This window comes from Rutilus rutilus (genome assembly GCF_951802725.1).
Source record: "Rutilus rutilus genome assembly, chromosome: 17".
Taxonomy (NCBI): domain Eukaryota; kingdom Metazoa; phylum Chordata; class Actinopteri; order Cypriniformes; family Leuciscidae; genus Rutilus; species Rutilus rutilus.
The window spans coordinates 31,864,881-31,890,480 of record NC_140230.1 but is presented as its reverse complement, the minus strand read 5'-3'; the positions used below and the strand labels follow the sequence as shown (position 1 = coordinate 31,890,480).

Genomic DNA, 25,600 nt, shown 5'->3' with positions numbered 1-25,600 from the left:
TGAATAGCTGTCAGCTGTTAAATTAAGTACACAATTAGATAATACCAATTTAGGTCAATCAATTAACAAGCAATGCTTAATTTTGTTCAGTCTGTGGTGTAAAAAGGTCGCATTAGCAATTAAAGAAAAAACATTTAGGCCCCGTTTACACGATGGGAAAACGCAGATATTTCCCTGCGTTTTGGCCTGTCATTTACACGAAAACGCCGTTTTTATCCAAGAAAACGATTATTTCTAAAAACTCCGGCCAAAGTGGAGATTTCTGAAAACGCCGGTTATGTGTTGCCGTGTCAACTGGGAGAAACGGAGTTTTAGGTTCTCAAACGTCACATTATGCGCCAGAAAATGCTTACGTCATGTGAGCGTCCTATGTTTAGAGTTTGTTTGGCTACTATTCGGTCATAGATGCTGTTAAGGTGGTACTCATTTTTACTTTTGTGCAAACGTTTTTGGCCTGTTTGCATTTGCCTCGCTGTCTGTCCACACAAACGAATCTCGCGCCATGTCTGTTGTTTTGAAAGGAACTGGAAGTCGCTCGTGCTATTCGTTGTTGTCGATTTTGAGGATTCTGATTGGCTTGCATGGCTTTATCCTTCTCCCTACACTGCCGCCCATAGGTTTGGCATAATTATGATGTTGCTCGACGGCGTATTTATGCGGGTTGATGTAAACGACAACTTTTTTGAAAACGATGTTGTGTGCACGATGTTATTTTTGAAAACGGAGGGGGAGAAATATTCGTTTCTCTAAATACCCGGCTATGTGTAAATGTGGCCTCAAGCAAAACTTGGTCAGATCAAAGTGTCTGAATAATTTTTGGTCCCAAATTTGTATAAATTTTAATTTTTTAAGTTTTGGGTATAATATGTCACAGTTTACTTTATTTTGCTATCCCCGCTTAGATAAATGAACTATAGTGTCCTGCACCCACTAGTAAAAAAATATAAACAATGATATCTGGTGTCTGAATAATTTTGGGTTTGACTGTATCTGGTTGAGAAACAGAGAAACACACCCTGTCCAGACGTGACTCGTCCATGCTCTTGGAATACTCCTTCAGCTTGAATTCTTCTCTGTCGATGCGGGAACTCTCTATGTCAGCAGAAAGATGAGGCATGTTGGACACCCAGGCGACGGTCCGCTCAGAGGCTGGGGTCGTGGGGTTGAGAGTGGAAGGAGATTGGGAAGAGCCCTGCGGAAAAGAGCAAAACATCATGTAAGTAAGGAAACAGGCATTTGGGTTGCAATATTTACACAGTTTGGGGTTGGTAAGATTTTGAAGTTTTTTGTCTCACCAAGGGTGCATTCATTTGATCAAAAATACATTGAAAACAGTAATGCTATGAAATGATATTACAATTAAAAAAAGTTTTCTATTTGAATATATTTTAAAATGTAATTTATTCCAGTGATGTCAAATCTGAATTTTCAGCATCATTACTCCAGTCTTCAGTGTCACATGATCCTTCAGAAATCATTCTAATATGCTGATTTGCTGCTCAAGAAACATTTCTTATTATTACAATTGTTGGCAAAGTATTATTATCAGTGTTGGAAATGTTGTGCTGCTTAACATTTATGTGAACTTTTTTTTTTAAAGGATACTTTGATGTATAGAAGGTTTAAAAAACCCCAGCTATAAATATTTTGTAACATTATAAAAGCATTTACTGCCAATTTTGATCAATTTAATGCGTCCTTGCTGAATAAAAGTATTAATTTATTTGAAAAAAAAGTATGCTTAAATCCATTTCACAGAATTCTGCAGATTTTTCTCTAAAATCTACACACGTGTGAAAAGTTTTGTGTGTGATAAATATTCCTTAATATTGCTGAAAAAAATAAAAAAAATTGTGAAAAGTACAATTAACAAGATATTATCTAGTAAATAACTTTAATAAACATTTAAATATTATTAAAATCTGCAAAACTGATTTTTTTTTATCTGAGTGGTAAATATTTATTTGAAATAACCACATTTATCACTATGTTTTCCATTCAGATGGATAAATTGTGGTGTGATAAATATTGCTGATTACAAAAAATATTTTGTTAAAATTACAATGAAAATATTGCCAATTTGGTGGCTTTTGAAAAATTCTACACTTTTTTCATGACTTTCCATCATAAATGACTGGAAATGATTTTTAAAAAGAATTTTATATAGATCACACACACAAAAAGAAATATCTAGCTGAAGAAATACTAGACATTGATAACAGGTAGAGTAAGAGTTTTCTGATCTGAACACCTGTTTGCTCATGGTAGGCTTGAGCAGATGCTGTTGCTGGACCTGCTGGCGTTCCTTATGTGATTTCGATTGCTGTGTGGACTGTGGCGTTCCGCCCTGAGAGCCCTGGGATCCCTGGCTCTCCCTGGTGGAGCTCTGCTGATGGGGCAGGCCCGGGGGGGTGCTGTCTTTTACGGACAGCTGCTGTCGGGGCCCCTGTTGCCGGCTCCCGAAGCCAGACTCCGGGGACTGGAGCAGGTTTCCGCTCTGTGGCCTGGTCTTTGCTGCAGGGGTGGCGGCGGCGGCAGAACTCACCGAAAGCTGATGTGAGGGTTGCGATTTCATGCGCTGTGTGGGAGGAGCCATGGAGCTTTGACGGACAGGCTGAACGGTGGAAGGAGGCGTGGCTAGTGATGAATGAGATGTGCCGGTCTGCGATGCCATGCCTGCCATCTGCTGCTGCTCCTGGTCATGAGACACATGCTTAAATAAACAACCTTCATTTCTGCCACTCATTTCTAAATCAATTTACTCAGAAATTTGATGTAAACAATGGATAATATAACAATATTTGACAGATTTTATGCTTTTAGGGACGAAAGACGCTAATGGATTTGTTTTTAACGGGCGGATTGGATTCATCTCACAATGAAAGTATGAAGTCTTGTTTTGATTCCCATAGACAAAAGATGCAAATGTCAACATTTGTAACATTTGTGGACTATATAGTGAATGTGAACAAAGGTAAAACAAAGTGCCTTGAAGTCTTTAGTTTTCTCCTGGGAACGAACACGTCACAATATTCCTTGTGTTATAAAGGCAAAAAAAAGAGGATGAGGCCTGGTCGAGTTAGTTAGTAGTGTGTTGAAACTGGCGGTTATGGTAAGGGACGTGGCATTTCCCAAACATGCTCAAAGTATTTGAGCAATCACAACACAGTAGTCTAGCTGACCAATCAGAGCACACTGCACTTTTCAGAAGGAGGGGCTTCATAGAGACAGGAACTAACAGAGCGTTACTGACAGACTGGGAAGAGAGGTGCTGCAACAATGTCAAATATGTGAATAATAATGTCTTTTTAGAACATTCAAGCATGACAACCTATTCTAATAAACCCAAAAAACAACATCAAGACTTAAAAGGGCATAATAGGTCCTTTTTAAGATCAAAACGATGGTCAAGAAAATACCTGCATGTGCATCGAGAGCTGGCGTCCCCTGAAGTCACTCTGGTTATGGCGGGTGTAGTCGTCGCTGTAGCTGTGGGAGTGAATGATGCTCGGCTGACCCAGATGAGGGCCGGGTCTGAGGGTGGACAGGTCTTCGCTTCGGGAGAAACCACCATGGGCGAACTGCGGGATGTACGCTGGGTGAGAGGCGTCCGGCTCAGGGGCCAGCAGGAGAGGAGGAGGAGGTTGGGCTCGACTGTGCTGGTGGTGAATCTGAGGCCCGTCAGCAGCGAGGTGGAACAGAGGGTTCTGGAAGGAGAGGGGGTAGCGGAGCGCGGCGGCTTGCTGCTGTTGCTGCTGGGACAGAGAGTCGGTGGTGGTTCCCATCTGGCTCAGCTGGCTCAACCTCAGACCTCCGGACATGCTGGAACCGCCGGATCCGGCCGACATACGCCCTCCGGCGCGCAGCTGACCTCCTAGGCCTCCTCCCAAGGCCGCGAGCCCACCGTAGCTGCCGAGGCCGGCAATCGAGGCCTGGGAAGAGTTGAGCATGTCCCCCATAGACTGCAGGTTAGAGACGCTGTTCATTCTTGAGTCCTGGAGGTCCATCATAGAAATGCTTTCATTAACACCTAGAACCTACGGGCGAGAGCGCTGCAGATACCTGCCGGGCGCAGCAGTTGTGGGCGGTTTATGCATGTGGCTTGACTGCATGTGAGTGATGTTACTGAGTGAACTTGAGGGTTAAAAGGAATAATTCACCCAAAAATGAAATTTCTGTCATTATTTACTCTGTCATATGCTGTTCTTTTTTCAGTGGAATGTAAAAACATATTTTTTATGCAGCTCTTTTTTATACAGTTTGTCAAATCAAATCAAATAATAACATAAAAAACAAAAGCCAGGTTGTCCTGGCAATAATGTCAAGAAAAATTATATTGAATTGTTTAAATAATATATATTATATTTAAATAATAGTAATAAATAAGTAACATTTGATTTTACAGGAGAATAATTTATTTAACTGAATTCAAAATGGACATTAAAAGCACCATCTTTTTAATACGGTTCATTTACATGTTTCATTGTTACATTGTTTAATGCTTGTGTAAAAGGTTTTTCCATAAAAAAAAAAAAAATTGATTATAGTCTATACAGGGGTACGTTTTTTTTAGGTTAAATTTACAGCATCTGCAAAAAATGATGTTGTATAATAAATATTAATATAAAAACAGAAGCCAAGCTGTCCTGGGGTGCGTTTCCCATACAACGACGTACGAAGCATCGTTGGAGAAATCAACTTGTTAGAAATGGATGACAAAAATCAAATGAACTAAACATGGTATTTTGTCAGTCTGAGGCAAACCCTGACATGACAGGTGCCATTTGTGTTTCAATTAATAAAGTAAATCTGTCTCTCCCTCTCTCTCTCTCTCTCTCTCTCTATTCGATTTTAAACTATTTTATAATATATCATTATTTTACATTCTGAAAACTTGTCACTATAAACATTGCACATGAAAGTGCAGGATACAATAATCACAAAACTTTCATTTTTGGGTGAAATATAATTTTTTGTATGTCAGGACCCTGAATCCTAAATGGTGATGGAAGATTAACGTAAAGAATCTCTTTATGTATTGACTGCACCCACATCATCTTGTAGCCCTCTTTTCCATGCTTGGGTGGTATTTGACCATGCAGTGAGCAGGTCAGTGGCGCTTCCTTCTCCGACAGGAACAAAGCGAACCCTCAGAAAAGCTGGGGAAACGTGTGCTAGGGAGTGAGCTGTTATTCAAATGAGAATTTGGACCAGACAGCACTGACCATTGTCATGAAAGAATTCTAAATGAAAGGGGATATTATTTAAGCAGAACACCCCACCCAATCAGAACCACTGTCTTTTGGGACTTACCTTTGGGTCTGGATCAGTAATATCAGAACTGCTAGTACAGTACGCTGGACTAGAGCGGGCCAACGGGGGACGGGCAACATAGAAAACTTCTTTAGATGAGGCTCGGTGAGGGTGATCGCGATCCACAAAACCCCCTATTCCAGCTCGGGATGGGGGGGCTCCGCCACTGGACATGGCAGAGGTTGGAGAGGGCAGGCGAGTGATATCGATTGAACTGTATGAGATATGAGAAAGTTGACAAGGAAAAGAGTTTCCATGCTCATTTTCTCCAGAAGCAATATTCCATAAGACATTCACTTAAGCTCAGGGTTACACTTTATTTCGATGGTTCACTTTAGACATTCTATGTAACTTGTCAACTACGTCAACTAACTCATTAGAGTATTAGTAGACTATTTAGAGTTCGGGGTAGTAGTTGAAAAGTTTGTATAGTTGGTTAGGGAGTATCACAATAAAGTGTTTCCAAGCTCAGTTCCAAAACCTAGCAAGCCATATGATGTGATATTTGATTTGTAGTTGATTATTTATTTTATTAATAAATAAAATAAACTTTGATACTGTATTTTTTTATTATCATATAGTTTTTGTTAATATTTTAAAGTAGATTTTATTTGTATATTTTCTGTTTTAGTTGAAGCTTTAGTAATTTTGTCATTTTATTAGTTTGTCTATATAGTTTTTATTAATTAGTTCTAGTTATTTTAGTACTTCAAGTTAAACTAAATAAAAATGAGAAATGTTGGCAACTAGCTGAAATAAAATAATTGTAAGTTTTTATATTTTATTTTATTTCAGTTAATGTTTATTTTTTTTAATAAATCAAATGTTTTTTTTTTTTAGTTAAAGTTAACAATAATAACCCTACTTTGACAGAAGCAGAAGTATGAAAAAATATATATTTTTTAGATGACGGCAAAGAAAATCCAAATGCAAAAAACAAAAAAATCTAAAATAAAATACAATACAAAAATAAATAAATATTTAATTATTTATTTACTTGTAGGTGGCTTTGCATCCCCCCAAATACGGTGATCCTCTTTTGAGGGTTAATATTTTATATTATTTTATTATATTTTATAATATCTATACATTTTATTTAAAATGTTTTTTTGTACTGTTTGAAAAATATTTAATATAAAATACAATACAAGTGTGATATTATAGACAACATGTTTCCTAAATTAAATAACTGTCTTTCATATAGTTATTGTACTAAAACAAAAACAAAAAAAATAAATGTAAAATGTAATAAAAAGCTTAAAAACAGAAAGCATGAATGAAACAGTAAAGAAATTAAATCCTGTAAATGTTTTTTTTAGCACTCGTTTGCATCTCCTCTCCAGTTTGTAAACCCCTGGCATAGACTCCTAAAAATATTAGGCAGACTAACTAGGTTTTGGAAGATCCTCTCTTCTCCAAGGTGCTGCGATGTGACACAAATAACGCGTGCATATAAAGACCCCAGACGCTACCTGTTGAGGTCTCTCATCATGAGGTTCTGGAACTCGGATGAGATGGCCCTGTTGAAGCTGGGCCTGGAGAGCAGTCTATCTGTCTGTCTCTCTGGAGGCTGTCTGTCTGTCTGATGACTGGGCTGTCTCTGGAGGTGCGGGTTACGGAGGGCCATGCTGATGTCATTTAGAAGGCGGGGCAATGGTCCGAGTTTGATGATAGCGTCCTTTGGCACGAACAACAGACAGAAAACAGGAGACCAACCTGATGACCGATCACAAACGCAAGTAGACAATCACAGTTATCTTCATCTAGATTATCAAACAGCATCTACCTTGCTTAGTTGTGCCATGACTTCCCACAGAAGACTGTGCAGGATCGAGAGCTCCCTTCCCAAGTCGATGTAGCCCTCAAAAGCAACTGCGTTGCTCACGGTATCGAGATTGGAGATCTCGTAGAGGAATTGTTGCATGGAGCCCCACTCCATCTCTAAAAACTCATTCATATAGCACATGTACTCCTCCTTACTGCCAAACCTGTAATACAGTGAGGAAATGGTAAGGACATGGGCTAAAATGGTTAGTAGGAACATAGAGTGTTGCGTCAATGATAAAGATGATAATGCTCATCATCATCAGTAACAGCTGCACTGATGTTATAGCTTTGATATAGCTTAATGGCTAATGATCTGGGCTAACACAATGTCATAACATATGCCCTAACGTCATAATGTAACCCATAATACTGGAGCACTAAAGAGATCCCCCATCACTACTGTGTCCTTAACCCAAAGTTAAGATGAATTATTTTAAATGCTGAAAAGGTGATTTTAAGCATCATAACATTATAAAGTACAGCGTGAAAAATGGATGTTAATTTTGAATATTTGCTAAATATTACATTATACAGTGTTATTGAAGTATTAGTGATTTTAAAGATTCATTTCAAGTGAGCTTTAGATGGCACAAAGATAATCTAAATTTAAAAATTGGGAAAATGAGAATGCACAACTAAATATCAAATATGGATAAAAAAATAATTAAAAAATGATGATAACCAATATGGTCCCAATATATGAATAGATATAAATGACAATGCACAAATATCCAGTGTGGATAAATTAATATAATAAAATAATGCCAGTATGGTCCCATTATATCACGCATCCCATTTCAGAATGATGAAAATGAGAATGCACAATTAAATATCCGATGTGAAAAATTAAATTAAGTATCGGTTGATAACCAAAATGGTCCCAATACATCATCCATCTCCAATCAGAATGGTTTCCCTGCTGAAAAGACCAGCGTGAATGCAAGTTACAGTACTCAGAGTCAGAGCATACAGCAAAAATGATGACATGGTAATAAAGTTAAAAGACCTTAAAGAAGTGTGTACTGACTTTGAGAAGTTTGCAAGGTTCTGCACAACTTTGGCTATGAGGGTGAGTGTGCGTGAGGTCTGTTCATCGGGGTATTCCTGTGTGAGATTGAATAAGGACGGCGACATGACGGCTGGACACAGGAAGCGCAGGAAGAGGGAACCACTGATCAGTCGATCTGCAATGTCCTCTCTTCCTCTCTCAGCGCATCGCACGCGCCAGGACGCAAACACCTCTTTCAGTTCTCTTGGAAACGCACTGGGGAAAACAAACAATATATTTCCAGTGTGATTAAAGCAGTTGGTTTGCTATCATGTTTTCACTGTCCGTTCTTTTAAAATATATTAAAATATTGAAATATATCAGCCTGGAAATTCATGAATAAGGATAATGTGCATCATCATACAATTTTCACCCTGCAATCTATGAAGATCTGCTATCATAACTATCATTAAAAAGTTGTTTTGCCACTTAAACTGTTTTAAAGTGCACAATAACACAATATTTACTGTCCTGTGGTGTGGTGCACATTATTAAATATAATACATTTTAAAATGTACCCATTAAAAAAAATTATTACTGTCACTGTGCATAAGAAGAATTTCACTTTCCATAGAAAAAAAGCAGTAAGGGGCCGTTCACACAGTATGCGTTCTTGCATCTGTCCCAGCTGTTTTTTTATTATTAGTATTTGTTTCCTCTATCTAAACGTGCTATAATAATGTGTTTGATTGCTGCAGTGCATCTTGCTGTTTTTTAAAGGGATAGTTCACCCAAAAAGAAGTCATCATTTACTCACCCTGGTGTTGTTCTAATGTCAAATGCCCTTGTTTCTTTGGACCACAAAAGGAGTCATTTAAAAAAAATGTCCTGCTCATCCATATAATGGCAGTGAATATCGACCAGCATCAAGCTTTTTTTAATAAAAAAAAAAAAGCAAAAGTATCACAGAAGTGTTCTGGTTGTATACAATAGGGTTTGGTAAAAAAACAACGCAAATCTTGACCTTGGCTGTTGGTCTTCTGTGCACAGCTGTGCAACGTGTGCGTTCGTGAGACTCTATTAGCGCCGCAGTTCAAATTCTGGCATCATCAAAAAGGTGTAAACTGAATTTGATCTTTTAATATCTCTGTTTTAGTACATTATTAAAGGCACTTTAAGGGTGGGTTGCACCAATAAGGTTTAAGCATCTCCGTCGGTTCACCCTCTGCCTATGCTGCTTGATCAGCCCTTTAATTCTAACGGTCTTTCTACGTAGCAGTTTTTAAACACAGTTGACATTTTACAAGTTTATTTCTTTTATCGGCAAGAGCTATTGTCAGAGTGAGAGTTTCTAGTGGTCAATAAAAGAGGAAATGGAATATTAACATTGTTGCTGTTAAATTGGCAAATCCATCATGGCGGTGAATTTTTTTTATCGTAGATAGATTTGAATTGTAATCCCTGATTTGTTCATCTACGTTTAAAATTAAGTGGTGCAACACAACTCGATTTAAAATAAAACCCAGATCAACAAATCCTTGATTAGCGTTAAACTTTGCTTAATTTAATCCTTATTGGTGCAACCCACCCTAAGTGTTTTTCACATTAAGCGTTTTGGATCACAAGTGCTTGTTCACATATTTTTGTTTTTGAGATGGGTATGATTATGAGGCAATGATGATGGACAGACGCCAATGGGTAAATCTGGCCAGGATGCTGGGCAATCCTACTCTTTTTTTGAAGGACATCCTGGGATTTTTTATGACCACAGAGTCAGGAGCTCGGTTTAAAGTCTCATCCGAAGGATGTTGCTTGTTACAGTATAGTGTCCCCATCGTTATACTGGGGCGTTAGGACCCACACAGACCCCAGGGTGAGCACCCCCTGCTGGCCTCACTAACACCTCTTCCAGCAGATACCTAGTTTTCCCAGGAGGTCTCCCATCCAGGTACTAGCCAGGGCTGCGTTTCCCAAAAGCATCGTAAGCCTAAGTTGATCGTAAAAACGATCGTACGACTGATCTTAATATTATGGTCTGTTTCCCAAAAGCATCGTAGCTTAAGTAGCACTTGAAAATCTTCGTAGAACTACGAGTGCTCTGGAGTAATCGTACATCCCCAAGTGCATCGTAAGAAGACAGATTTATGAGGACACCTGCAAGACAACCGGCAGATTACACCTTTAACTTTATTCAAATGCAATGTGATTATAATATAAGGTTTTGATTGTACTTTATTGTACACTTTATTACTCTTTTTTTGTTGTTAGTTAAATTAATGTATAAATTTAATAATTAAAAAGGTCAGAAAACAAAACAAAAAAAATAGAAATAATTTAATCTAATAATTTTAATAAAAATTAAATGAATGAACAAAAAATAAAATAAAATAAATCCTTTAAATCTGTTAAAAATTACATCTTTGTTTCGCTCTATCTCCTCTAAAAGGACATTAATTTCATCTTTTTGAAAGGTTTCTTTTTTCTTTTTTTCTTTTTTTTCAGCCATTTTGTCAGTGCCTCCGCGTGTAAGTGCTTTATATAGACTTGTCTTGATTGCTAATCCACAACATATGACAATTATTAGGTTAAACATTCAGAATACGATTCCATATAAGGTTATATTTCAGCACTTCGCGAATGGACAGCGACTCTTAAGTAGCACGTAGAGCGCGTTCTTGCGCGTTCATGTTAAGTTCATTTTTGGGAAACGCTCGTGGAATTGCTGCGAGCGTTCGTAACCTTGCACGTAGAAAGCGCTCTTAAGAGCTAAGATACATCGTTATCGGGAAACCCGGCCCAGGCTCATCCCTGCTATTCACTGCTATTATATGGACGAACACAAGCGGAACATGTTTTTTAAATTTCTCCTTTTGTGGTCCGAAATAGATGGAATGGCATACTACATTAGAACAACACCAGGGTGAGTAAATGATGACTTGATTTTCATTTTAGGGTGAATTAATCCTTTAAGACGGCGTGTCCATTTAAAACAGCTCAAGACTGTGTGAACGGCCCATAAGAGGACCTGTGTCCTGTGTCGGCTTTGTAACTAACCAATGAGAGTTGACGATTTTACAGAGTGCAAGCTCACAGCACATCCGGAGGTTGGCTTGATGTTCGGGCAGTACAGAAGGTGGAGTTCTCATTGGGTCGACTTCACAGTTCTCTTCTGACTCATACAGCGCTCGGATAAAATCACCTTAATTCAAATGAAACCCTTAATGTGTTAGCGTACAGCAACAGAAACAACGACAACTCTCAAACAATCTCAAAATTTGAGGAACTCTCACCTAAAACGTCTTTGAGGTACTTATGTCCAATGAGTTTGAGGTACTCTTCTATGGCTTTGGTGGCCAGGGTGTTCTCTCTGAAGATAAGGTGCTCTCGGTCGATGAATCGGTCCACCTCACACATTGCCATGTCTGAAAGAAAATCCTTGTGCGGAGCAAAAGAAGATACATCTGTAATCACTTTACAATTGCTTGCATGTAAAAAATCAAGATAAAACCAAATAAGTGACTGATTTCGAGTGCCCTAGATAGGCAGCAACTCTGTGTGCCAGTGTTGCTATTGTTAGCTAAAGCTAGTAAAAACTGTTGTCTGTAATTTAAATAAAGCTAAAATAAAATGAATGAAAAGATGAAAAGCTTTTACTTCAAATTAGAAAAGTTGCCTTGGCAATTAACTGAAGTTAAATACTAAAATTACTAAAACTAAAATAAAAAAGACTAATAAAAATGACAAAAGCACATACAATTATTAAAACAAACTAAATTTAAAATGACAACAGAACATATTACGTTTATTTAAAATACTATAATAGTATATAAATACTAGTAAAATAATACTGTGTGCCACACAAATAGCTTTGTTTGATGTTAGGATGTTGCCAATTTAATGTAACATCTCTAAAAATGTATAAATTACACAAGATACACAAATATTAGGCAAAATATTTCATTTTTAATTAGATGAAACTATTTTTTCAAAAATGTCAGTATTAAATTATATATTAGCAGGTGCTGGATTTAAACATGGTAAATGAGTCAAACGGAGCTGAAAGCATTTGATTGGTATCTGAAAATAATTTTTCAAAAGTATATTTATAATCAACTGTAACTGATCTTGTCACAACAAAGTATATATGCTATTGTAACTTAAAATCTTACCTAGACAAGCTTTTGCGTCAGGACCATGTATCCAATGCCTCAAAATCCTGTCTAGGTAGGCAGCTCACCAAGATTTTGAACATTCTTACAAACATATATTATTGAAACAAAGTCCTACCTTGGCCTTCCCTGTGCTCTGCAGGATGTGCACCAGAGCACAGGCCACTTCCTCTTTGCTCTTGACGCTCAGCAGTGGCTCCAGAACCGCGCACAGCGTTCTGTAGTTGTTGGTGACATACTCTGCGAACTCTTTGTACAGCTCCATTGGCAGGATGCTCATGGTCTGAAAGCGTGACTTGAGCCGCAGAGAGGCGTTGATGATTTTGCCCCCTCCCACACCGCCACCCTTGGCCAGGACGCTAGGCTGAATGACGGGGTACCATTGCTCCACAAACTGACGGCCAGTGATGCTGGAAATGGGGATGCTGACCAAGCCCAGGTATGTGCTCTTTTCCTGTCATTCCAAAAAATGATGATGATCAGTCACCTTAAAATAGCAGGATGCACCTCTTCTTAGCTAATGAAAGGCTAGCATCATTAAGCTAAAAAATCTATAAAAAATGTTTGAGCATTCTATGTTCAATGTTAGAAACCTTAGTCAAGTGCAGTTTTGTATTTTTTTTTTTACATAATAGTTTTATATTTCCAGGATCTTTTTTTTAAATAGTCAGTTAATAGTCAGGAATTTGTTTTGTAGAGTCTATTGGATTCAATATTGGATTACATAATTTATAAATAATACATACATACTATTAATAATATACTGTATATGTATGTATTTAAATATATACATGTTGTGAAAATATTCTCTATATATTTAATGATAATATATATATTTATATTGTTTACATTTATATCATCATAATGTATACATTTTTAAATAATACTTCATTTGTAAATAATATTATATATATATATATATATATATATATATTGTATATATATAAACATGTACATATTTAAATACATACATACTGTGCATATATATATATTTTTTTTTTTTTATAATATAAATGTACATTTTATCATATTATTTTTTAATCTGTTTGTGGATATTTAGTTTACTTGCGACCAAGCCCCTCAAAAAAAAACCAAAAAAACCAAAATATCTTTCATAATCGCTAGTGTGCCATGCTAGTGTATCACAAATACACTAGCCTAGTCTAATGTATGAACAAAAAGCCACAAAACTCAAGTCTTTAAGTATTCATTTGGAGTTGAGTGTCTAGCAGAAGAGCATGAGGTGGTCTTTTACCTTGCGTCTTTTTTTATCTGTCTCTTTGTAAAGATGAAGGCGAAGGCTGCGGACAGCTGGCAGGTTGTTGAACTCAAAGTGCTCACCCCAGAACACAGTATCGGTTCGGGGTTTGCTGGTGGTGCGGGCGTAAAGCATGTCATCCAAGCACAGTTCACAATAATAGCGCTTTTTGGGTGGGAGTTCACGGGCCTCGATGATCCACAGCTTCAGAACATTGTCGACGCGTCGACTGTTGTCCTGAGTGTGGGAAACAGAATCATATTTGCATCATATATAAACTATAGGTGATGGTGAGAGGGTTTGCAGAACTTTAAATGTGCTGTTAAGCATGCGGACAGACAGGAGAGATTGCAAGTTTGAGGGTGGCAGTGCTTTAGAAAGGATAATGATTTGAATTACTGTTAGTCTAACACCTACTGCATGTCTAAAGTGCTGGAGTGGTCATAGACAATGATGTTTCAGAGAAAGATGAGTCATTCAGACTCATCAAAATGGCCCTGGAACATTCGTTTTCTACTGGCATTTATAGTAATATACCCTTAAAAACAGATTTCATAAGCTCCAGCCCTTTTATTAAAAGATACTGTGATGTTAATATGCTACAGTGATGGTCTCTCAGGTGGTAATACTATGGTATATATATTCATACCATGCTACTGAATGCAATGAGCAACCAATCACAGTACATTCTGTTTTTACATGCTGTTCATAAGCGGGTAAATCTGTAATCCATGACATTAGACAAATCGATAATGCGGAAATGCATCGAAATAATGTCAATTCAGTGTACCAAAAATACAGTGGAAAAAATGTGTGATCTCAATTTCTGCACATCCTGAAATCATAAATTTCAAATATTAATTGTATTCTTATTATAATTCTAATCATTATTATTACAGCAATTTATATAAAATATGTTTTATGTTAATAATAGTAAAATATTTATATTAACAATACATTTATTATTAACATATTTATATTATATTTACAAAAAATGATCTGAATTTCTGTACATCCTAAAATAAATGGCAATTATTATTCATTTTTATAATTATTATTATTATCATTAGTATAAAATAATTTATTTTATTTATAATTTATTAGTATAAAATACATTTATTTGAATATTGAAGTTGTTTTATTTATAGATTTACATATTTATCATATTAAACATTATTATTATTAAATACATTCATATTATTACATAATATGTATTAATAAAGTGGCAGTTCTGATCATGGATATCTACTTAACTTGCAACTAAGTGTCTTAAAACTTTGAATATCTTTCAAGACATTTGCGAACACATGGTGATGATTTCACACATTCACACAAAGCACATTGTACCTTGTAAAGGTGGACTGGTAAAAACTGTGCAAACCAAATCCCAGAAGTTACATAACAATTCTGATTAGAGCTTTCCCGTTTTGACGGTCAGTGAACAGACTGTGACTCCATCTGTGACTATGTCAAAGAAACTATGGTAAACGTTGAAAAAAAAAAACTAAAAAAACATGGCATTCCCATGGTGCCATATGTTCAAATCGTGTTTTCTGCCAGAAAGTGCTTCAATGGTTTGCTATGAACTACTCAGATTTTTCCATAACTTCGGAAACTTCTTAAACTAATCAGCTAATAATCCAAACTAATGAACACCCTTGGTCTGTCCTCATTTATTGTAATATTGACAACGCATCTGTTGCAAGACTGAGCAGTCTGATCATTTTCTGGACGCCAGTGTCATGTTCTCCACGATTCAGTCCAAACTCCCGCTGCCTGAACATCTGGACGAGTCAATCCACACCGCTCGTTCCACCGAGACACTTTTTAAAGCCTATCCATTCAAAACCCTAATAACAGACACAGCCAACATGAGAGATAATAGATGTCTGAAGAAAGAACATTCAGTATTCTGCATTGGCCTTTGGGATTCATCTTAGCATACCAGATTAAAAAAGGAGTTTGTTTCATTATGTGGCAGAACAGCACACGGAAGTTCATTTGAGAATCCCACAAACACCAGTAGAGGGTAAAATGAGTGCAAAATGACAGAAGAGGTTGTTACTGAAGTAGATTGGTGCAGTCATGGAAGAAGAGGAGAGAGAAATAGAGCGTTCCTCTTTGCTTTTTCTTCTTTACACTCACTTTGTTTGGTTTGACAGCTCTCTGTAGATTCTCTATCCATTTGTCTCTCTCCGCAGCCGACCGACAGGCAAAACACTTTGTTCCTGAAGCAGTTGTCACCTAAGGAAAGGAATAATGAGTTTCACTATTTCAACCATCAGTGTAATTAGGAGAAAAAGCAACACAATTCCACAGGGCACTGGAGCTAATACAGTCATGCATTAAATGCTTTAAAGTGAAATGTGTGATTTCTATGCCACTAGTGGCACCAAAAGGAAATGAAAAAAAATCTGATAGATATGGTTATGTCTTATGTACCATTCTGAACTGAATTGAGTGCCTTTTAAATTCTATTTCAATCCCTGAATACAAAATGAATTTGAATTCAGGTATGCAGAATCGTTAGTTGGAAAAAATTGACGATAGAACGATAGATAGATAGACAGATCTACAGACAGACAGATGGATGGATGGATGGATGGATGGATAGATAGATAGTCACTGACGGTTGAGGGAGCAACACATGGTTTTAAGAAATGTGAACACTAAGTGTGTGAACATTTGAACAGGAAAATGTGCATAAATTTGGTTATTATTTTAAATATGTACAGTTAAAATAGCTCCATCAGAACTGTATTAAAGCAATTTTTTAATAAACATCTCATTGATTTTCTAAGGAGCATCCAAGTTATGAGTCTGAAGTGTATAGTTTGCTATAGATCACCTCAAAACAGTACTCCTGTCCCAGTATACTGGAGTGAACAGGCTTGATGATCGCATCTTCATCAAGTGTCAAATCCAAGGCCTCGGCTGCGCTGCTGGGAGACAGCAAAGACTCATGGGAGTGCGATTCTTTGAAGCTCTGCATCAGACGAGTCCTGTGAGGGAGCAATAACAGCATGTCTGAGAGAGAAGAGGCTCACAGGTTGCGCTTACATCACACGCCTACATGATGAGGTCAGTATTGCATTTGACATTACAGAAGTCGGGTTTCTTTGCAAGTCCTGTCTTTGTGGTTTATGGACAACGACATCAGCCTCTATCATCAACCCTGAGATAAATCATGAGGGTTTGAACACTTGGGGAGAATTTACTAAGAAGAATGAATAGTGTTGAATGCAATTTGCACATTATGATTTTCGATGTTGAAAATATTGAAAGCGCACTCAATTACACTGCATATGAATTTACACAATCATCACTTTTCAATAAAATTCTGTTTCCACCTGCAAAGTTCAACGCTAAAACCATCTAAAATTAGCCTAATTTTATTTGACTGTTGGTGCTGGAAAGAAAATGGATTTGATTTCAGTGCATTTTGCACTTGGTTAAAATGGATTGTAGGTAATTAGCAAATAGCATGAGAAAACGTGGAGTTTGTTATGTTATGGAATGGCGTAACGTGTATAGTTTTGTGAATTTGCTCCTTAATATGATCTTAAAAGTAAAAAAGTGAGACGTTTCTAATCAGTTCTAATCAGCACAAATATGAGCACATTTACACTGCATAAAAAACTTCATTTAATAATATTAATAAACTTAAATGATCCTGTTTATAAATATACTTATTCTTAATATTGTTCACACCAAGACACATTTAAAGCCTGCCCATTCAAAACCATAATGATAGAAACAGCTAATACAAGATATAATAAAATAATAATAATAAAATGTTCACAATCATCACTTTTCAATAAAATTCTGTTTCCATCTACTTTCCGTATAGGTGGAAAGAGTTCCGCGTTAAAAAATAACAAAAAAAATCATAAAAAAGTACTAAAATCATCTCAAATTATCCTAATTTACAAAAAAAACAAAAAACAAAACAACAACTTTGATTTAAATGTATGCACTTGTTTAACCTGGATTGTTTAGAACTGAATAAAAGGTAATTGCGACTTTTTATCTCACAATTCTGACTTTTTTCTCGCAATTGCTAGTTATAAAGTCAGAATTGTGAGATATAAACTTGCAATTTGGAGAATTTTTTATTTCTTTTTTCCTTAAAACAGACTTTATAACTCGCAGAGTAAAAACAAGCTTCCATAGGCTTGTGGGTAATTAGCGAATAGGAGGAAAGTTTTTGCCCTGAAATAACATAAGTGTATAGTTTCATGAATTCGAGAATTCTTAAAAGTGAAAAAGTCTTTTCTTGCATACGTTTCTAATCAGTCTCAGCACAAATGCGAGCACATTTACACTGCATAACAACATACACCTTTACCCCACTGTACCTGCAAACCCCCACACACACTCACTTCGCAGTTTAGAGCCACAAACCCTTAAAAGAGCTGAAGAGAAGATTGACAAGCTTATCGAGAAGTACAATTATATAAATATCAAGAGAAAAAGTGTGATAAATTGTTAGATCCCTACTAGTGATGTATCGCTTCCCCTGCGTCTTCGGAGAATCACTGTATATGTATACATACAGCCTCACAGCGTTAAGTGCATACAGTGTGGGAGAGAGAGAGAGACAGAGCGAAAGAGATGGAAGGTATAAAAATAGACCCAAAGGAGTGAGTCAGAATGAAAGAAATGATAGAGCGAGTGGAGGAGGGAGATAGAGAGAGAGAGAGAGAGAGAGAGAGAGATGGAGACAGTGAGAGTAGTGAGACAGTGAAAGACTTCTCAGAGGAAATCAAAATGTTACATAAACCATGGGAACTGAAAGGAATAAGACAAAGACAGACAGACCGAATGAAGGACAGAGATCCAGCAGTAACAAGAGGACAATAGGACAGAGATGAAAAAACGACATTTCTGTCATCATTTACTCGTTGGAGATGTTAAGCGGAATGTCCAAGCAGCTTTTGTCCATACAACGAAGGCATATAGTGACCGAGGGGCTGTCGAGCTTCAAAATAACATTAAAGCCCCATAAAAGTATTGTAAATGTAGTCATGATGCTTCACGCACTGTATATCATGTTTAGAGACTCGTAGCTCTCGATTCTCGCCAGGTTTGATGTCAATGGTGTCAGACATCTAACAGTGACGGACTAGAAGAAACAGCCCAGGAACAGGAATATTACGGTTTTTACTGTATTTTTGATCAACTAAAATGCAGCCTTGTCTTCTAATAGCATTTTTTTTTGTATTATACTGGAATGAAATCTCAAACAGGGTGCATTTGATTTTATATGTTTGAACTTGTATGTTTAAAATGTACTGTACATTTAATTTTTTTTCACATAAAATCCATCTTCCATTAGGTTTGGCTTTTGAGCAGGTGACGAGACTAATGTGCGGGAAGCTAGGTGAAAAAAAAAAGGGATTATTCTTCTCGGAAAGCAATGTACTTAGTAACTGAGACGAACAAAGACTTACATTTCAGTCTGTCCGTTGCACAAAGCTATCATACAGGCCATTTTTAAGGAGCTTTTATTGAGCCTGACAAGATAATGTATTTAGTTTGCATGGAAAAGAACTACTTGGACATTTCCAAAGACCCTCATTTTGGGTTTTGGAACGACGTGAGGGTGAGGAAATTGTGACGGAATTTGGACAAACTACACAAACAAGCTTTTGGGACGCAGTCAGTCAAATCCAAAAGATAAGAGAGGTTTGTACACAAAATTCCAGTGCATTTTTGCTGGCATATTGGATTTGTGGATTTAAATCATCCTGACAACCAGTTCTATTTGAGATCAGGTGGATCACATCACAATTACATCCCGAAATTAAAGGGAGCGGAAGAAACGATGCCTTTCCATGAGATAACGTTCACAGCACTGAAATGCCGCACCGCACACTGTCACTCCAGCTGTTAGACTCCATTTGTGCGTCACACGACAATCCAGCTCACAACGATTCCAGTTAAGGGCTGAATCAAACGATTATATGAAAGCGGAGTTGTCTGTTTGAATTACTCAAAACGGCAGCACGGCCTTCATTTCAAAGATACAGCGCAGCGGAAAACTTCCTCTTTGAAAAGGAAACGTCACTGGAGCACTTCCCTGTCCAAACTGAGCAAGAACTTCAAAAACCACGACCTGCCTTTTTCTCAAAGAACACAGGCTGACCGTGGTTGAGCTTAGAGCTCGGAGCATGAATAAATGAATGAAAAAACCATTAAAAGAGCACCTCAGCACCTGTCTGGATGCTTGAAGAAGAAGAATAAGGAACCAGAGGACGTTGCAGATATTAAGAGATATTAAACCGCAGTGCAAACCGGCGTTTAATGGAGCAGTTCATCCAAAAATGATGATTCGCTGACCTCTATTTTATAACGATTTTATATCATTTTCATTCTTTCCTGAAACACAAAAGGACTCATGCACTATAAACGAATTCCTTAAAGGTTGTATCAGTGATTTCAGGCCCAATTTTTTTTTTTTATCACATTCATCTAATCTTTCCTAACGATCCGCTAGCTGCCCGCCCCATAAGCATGCCGTCCAAAAAACGCGGGCAGCTAGCGGATCGTTAGGAAAGATTAGAAGAATGTGATCAAAAAAATTTGGGGGCCTGAAATCACTGATACAACCTTTAAATTTCAGGTCAGGACTTACTGTATAGTGCACCAATCATTTGATTGTTTTTTATGATGCTTTAATGGAGTTTAACAGTATAATTCACCACCAAACCATTGGAAAAGTGAAGTGTTGTTGTTTCACAGAAAAAAAAGAAAAGAATACAGGGTGTCATTTTTGAGTGAACTATCCCATCATGACTGTACAATACTCATGACACAGCACTGTTTCAGCATGCGTTTATGGGAGGAAGAGTTTGGACGGTACCGGTCCTGGTCGGCGCTGCGGAAACGAGGGAGGATCATGTGGCGGAAGCTGCTGGTTCGGTCCAGTTTGGGCTGACTCTTGGCCCGTTTAATGGACCCCTTCAGTCTTCTACTGAGGAAACTCTGAGAGAAAGAACAGACTCAGAATTAATATGCATGACAACAGACAACAAACCTAAGGAACTGATCATTTGGATTGCATAGTCTGACACTTGGAAACTTAATAATAGGCAATGTTTGCTCACGTGAGGGCATGCATTTTATTAAACCTTTATGAGGGCTATAAAAAAACATCTAACCATATAAAACACACAGTGTGCAGGCATTTATACTTTACACGTAAAATATTTTAACATTGAAAAAATATGTTTCATCTTTACCAAGCCTGTGTAGAAATGACAAAAAAAATCAGTACTTTTTTTGTCATTTAAAAAAAAAAAGTATTATAATTATTAGATATGATTTTTTTTTAATTATTATATGTATTGTTTTATTAAAACATCTAATTGGAGTAAAGTAAAAATGTTGCATATATCCCAAAAAAAAAAAAAAAAAAAAAAATATATATATATATATATATAGACAGAATAATTATTTATTATTTTTAATATTAGTAATATCAAATATTATAACATTGAGCAAATGTAAAAAAAATGGTTTTAATATATTTCTCCAAAAATGTTATTCTTATATTTATTCTTATATTAAAATGACAAAAAAATTGTTGTTTATATATAAACATTAAACAATATTTTTTTTATAATTAATAATATAAATTATTATAACATTAATTAGATGGGCAGATGTAAAATTGTGGTGCAACTGACTGAAATGATATTCCCTTGCTCATGGCAAATCACTCTGGCACTGTTGCACTATCCACAGTCAACCAATAGTGGGAAGTATTGCTTCATAAATATTTCCCGACGCCTACAGTAAGAACAGACTGGCAACAGCAGGCAAGAGAGGTTCACGCCACAACAGAGTAAAATCATGTCAAATCTCACTGTGTACGTAATTCGTTCATAAGGCATGCAATCTTAGATACAACCTGAAAACACAACTCATCAACAGAAGAATGTTTAGACACAGCAGATGAAGCTGTGAAAGCTCATTTGCTCAGTGATAATTACAGTCTAAGGCAGCAGTGTATTGATATTCCTCAGACATTCTGTTTAGTGGTTTATTATGCACTACAAACCCTTAGTACTAAACTTATGCAATTAATTCAGCCCAAACTGCTCAATCAACTAAAACTTTTATTCGACATTTGTTTCATGTGCTATCTACTTTTTAGTTTTTGTAAAGTTTATACTTACAAAGACAGCTCAAATTACATTTTGAAAACCTTCCATTTAGATAGTGGCATTTCATTTACACAGATCCAAAGCCTAAAACCTGTATACCTGAAACTTTGCAGCCTCGCAACCAGTAAACAACCATATTACAACTAGGGTTAGAATTTTTTTTATTAAAGGTGCAGAAAGCCATTTCTGAGAAACCCAGTTGATTCAACCCAAACAAACTCACCCTTCGCTTCATTGCTCTGCCCCCAAAATAACAAACACACAATGCAAGAGTGGATGTCTCTATAGCTAAAGCGAAGCAAAAGAAATAGTTCATGAAAAATACAGTGAAGATGACGAACAAATGACAAGGAAGAACAAAAAAATTAACACACAGTACACAAGAGTATATACAAGCAAGAGTTTGTTGTTAATCGCCAGCAGCACACCAGCTCCAGACAAACAATGACACTCAAAACTGTCCTGTTACTAAAGCTAACATTACAGCAACAGCATATCTTGGTTCTGTGAAACAGCAAAACTAATGTAACTCACATATGGAGCAGAAACAACGCAACCGTGGCATCCATTTTCAGGCCTTCCCTCTTAGGTCTTTGATCTTGCCTGATCAAAACCCTTCTTTTTCCAGGGATATTCCTCTGAACTTTTCTCTTTTGTAATGTCTCTCAGGCATCTCTCTTTCTACACTCTTTCTTTAAATCTCCCTCTTGCTCACTCTCTCTCCTCCACCATGATCACATCATGAATGGACACACCCCCTACTGCTGATTGGCTCACTCTCTCTCCTCCCCCATCATGAGTGGATACACTCATTACTGCTGATTGGCTCACTTTATCTCCTCCCCCATCATGAGTGGATACACTCACTACTGCTGATTGGCTCACTTTATCTCCTCCCCCATCATGAGTGGATACACTCACTACTGCTGATTGGCTCACTCTCTCTCCTCCCCCATCATGAGTGGATACACTCACTACTGCTGATTGGCTCACTTTATCTCCTCCCCCATCATGAGTGGATACACTCACTACTGCTGATTGGCTCACTCTCTCTCCTCCCCCATCATGAGTGGATACACTCACTACTGCTGATTGGCTCACTTTCTCTCCTCCCCCATCATGAGTGGATACACTCACTACTGCTGATTGGCTCACTTTCTCTCCTCCCCCATCATGAGTGGATACACTCACTACTGCTGATTGGCTCACTTTATCTCCTCCCCCATCATGAGTGGATACACTCACTACTGCTGATTGGCTCACTCTCTCTCCTCCCCCATCATGAGTGGATACACTCACTACTGCTGATTGGCTCACTTTATCTCCTCCCCCATCATGAGTGGATACACTCACTACTGCTGATTGGCTCACTTTCTCTCCTCCCCCATCATGAGTGGATACACTCACTACTGCTGATTGGCTCACTTTCTCTCCTCCCCCATCATGAGTGGATACACTCACTACTGCTGATTGGCTACAAGTGTGTTGTAGAGCTTGGTCCGATCCACTTTCAACAGCATTTATCAGAAATTGCTTACTGTACCTTTAACAGACAATACTTAAAACTGATTTGTAGGTGCTTTTCTATAGATTACTTCTTTTTTTCGAGCCATACAAAAACACAGTGGGCCATTAATTATGTCAAATACTCCAACTAAATCAATTATAGAACAAGGAGCATTTACGGCCTCTATATTTTAATTATCTGGGGCATTTTTTTGTCACTTTCAATGAAACCGCCTTCCCACTATCTCTTCGCATTTTGTCCCCCTAGTGGCAGGCGGACAGAACTTCCAGATTGGTTGAGAAGCAGCAGTGACCCTCCACTTTTTCACCATGGTATAATGAATGAATAATGAATGAACAAATGAAAAAACAAATCACCGTCAGCATATCTGAAAGATAAGCATAGTGCATTTTCTAGAACACATCAATGTAAATAATTGTGTAATAATTCTAAAATGATTATTTCGGACATAAATATTCAAAACTGCCCATTTTAGAGAAATTGTGTATAAAGAAAAGTAAATAATGGTAATTTTCACACTCTTTTTCATAGTTTTGATTAGAAAACATCACATTCAGTCTGGCAGGATTCAAATCAGATCCGAAAATTCCGCATACAAAAATGATCAGAACGCCACAGAGCTCCAGTACACTGGAAATGAATGACTTCTGGTCTGACGTTTGTTAGAAGCCAACAAGAACATTCACCTCATTGCAATGTATTAACAACCACTCAGAACAGATTAACTCAGATTTACTAAACTAACTAAACCAGTAAATTGACGCAAACCTTAGTAATAATAATAATAATTAGTTACATTTAACACACCAGCTTATTGGTGGAGAGGAGACAGAGTTATGAAGCCAATCAGTATATATGAGGATGATTAGAAGGCAATGATGATGGACAGAAGCCAATGGGCAAATTTGGTCAGGAATGTGGTTGTTAAACCACTACTCTTTTTCGAAGGGCATCCTGGGATTTTTTATGACCAGAGAGTCAGGACCTTGGTTTAATGTCATCATCCGAAGGACGGTGCTTTTGGAGAGTATAGTGTCCCCATCATTATACTGGGGCGTTAGGACCCACGCAGACCCCCTACTGGCCTCACTATCACCTCTTCCAACAGATACCTATTTTTCCCAGGAGGTCTCCCATCCAGGTACTGACCAGGCTCAGCCCAACTAAATCACCTTACATGAATCATTCAAATAATCTCCTCCCATAAATTTTACGCCTGAAAGGAACTCTTACAAAATGCATATGCAATAAGGTCAGCCGCCTAAAGAATTTCTGTGTCCATGCCTTTTCAGCGCAAATTTTTCACTGTGTGTCACTGTGTAATCAATAATGACAGTAGTTTTTTAACGCCAAAAGAGGGTTTGCACTGGTGTAAGCTGTTAGTAAATCTGGCCCATAGTTCTTAGTACAATAAAACTAGGGTAACTTAGTTTGCCACCAGAATCATCAAAACCAAATGAGATCCCAAAAAAATGTGTTATGCTTGTACAGTAGCAATGGCATTTTTGGCAGATTTGGCAAAATCTGCAGTTGCAATGGTACATTTTCATTTCATTAAACCGGGACACTAAACAAAAGTCGTCTTTCTCACACTCTTAAGAATAAATTGGCATTGATGGTTCCATGAAGGACTTTTAACATCCATGGAACATTTCCACTTTATAGTAGTAGTTCTTTAGATTTATAAAATGTTCTTTGAAGAACTGTTCACTGTAAGATTATTTGGGGAACCAAAAATGTTTTTTCTATGGCATCGCTGCGAAAACCCCCTTTTGGAAGCTTTATTTTTAACCCTCTGGTGCTCCACATTTAGTGGACACACTCATACTCCTCCTAGTCAAAAGTGGCCGAACACCTCAAATGTAACTTTTTTTCCCAGGTAAAATAAATGTGATATATTTTTGTTCAACAAAAAGTCAATAATTGAAGGAATTGTATGGTACTAAGTAATATTTATGCAATAATTATGGACCATTTAACCTTTTCAAATCATGGTCTTAATTTTTTTTCACATACATTTTGTGTGCAAGTGCCACAAAAGTCACATTCCAATGAAGTAAAACATTTATAAAAAAAATAAAAAAAGGAAACTTTTTTTCTTTTTTTTTCTTCTGTACCACAGCAACTACAGATTCTGTCACAATCAGTGATGGGAATAACGGCGTTATAAATAAACGGCGTTACTAACGGCGTTATTTTTGTCAGTAACGAGTAATCAAACTAATTACTGTTTCCTCCGTTACAACGCCGTTGCCGTTACTGGCAATAAAAATGCGGCGTTACTATAATTGAGCTCACTGAAGCGGTTTTCATCCGAGCAGGCTCTCTCTGTGTGTGTGTTTATGA

At 37.2% G+C, this 25,600-nt stretch overlaps 1 protein-coding gene across 1 annotated transcript in view; it reads right to left on the bottom strand.

Annotated features, from left to right (window-relative positions):
• Positions 1–25,600, bottom strand: part of syngap1b (synaptic Ras GTPase activating protein 1b) — a 135,419-nt gene that overhangs the window by 17,138 nt on the left and 92,681 nt on the right. The window contains 14 exon segments of the mRNA XM_084385433.1: positions 1,016–1,192; positions 2,252–2,695; positions 3,420–3,995; positions 5,314–5,527; positions 6,786–6,991; positions 7,100–7,301; positions 8,168–8,404; positions 11,183–11,327; positions 11,419–11,563; positions 12,416–12,751; positions 13,553–13,792; positions 15,701–15,799; positions 16,404–16,557; positions 20,421–20,542. Of these exon segments, the coding sequence (XP_084241559.1) occupies positions 1,016–1,192; positions 2,252–2,695; positions 3,420–3,995; positions 5,314–5,527; positions 6,786–6,991; positions 7,100–7,301; positions 8,168–8,404; positions 11,183–11,327; positions 11,419–11,563; positions 12,416–12,751; positions 13,553–13,792; positions 15,701–15,799; positions 16,404–16,557; positions 20,421–20,542 (3,297 nt within the window).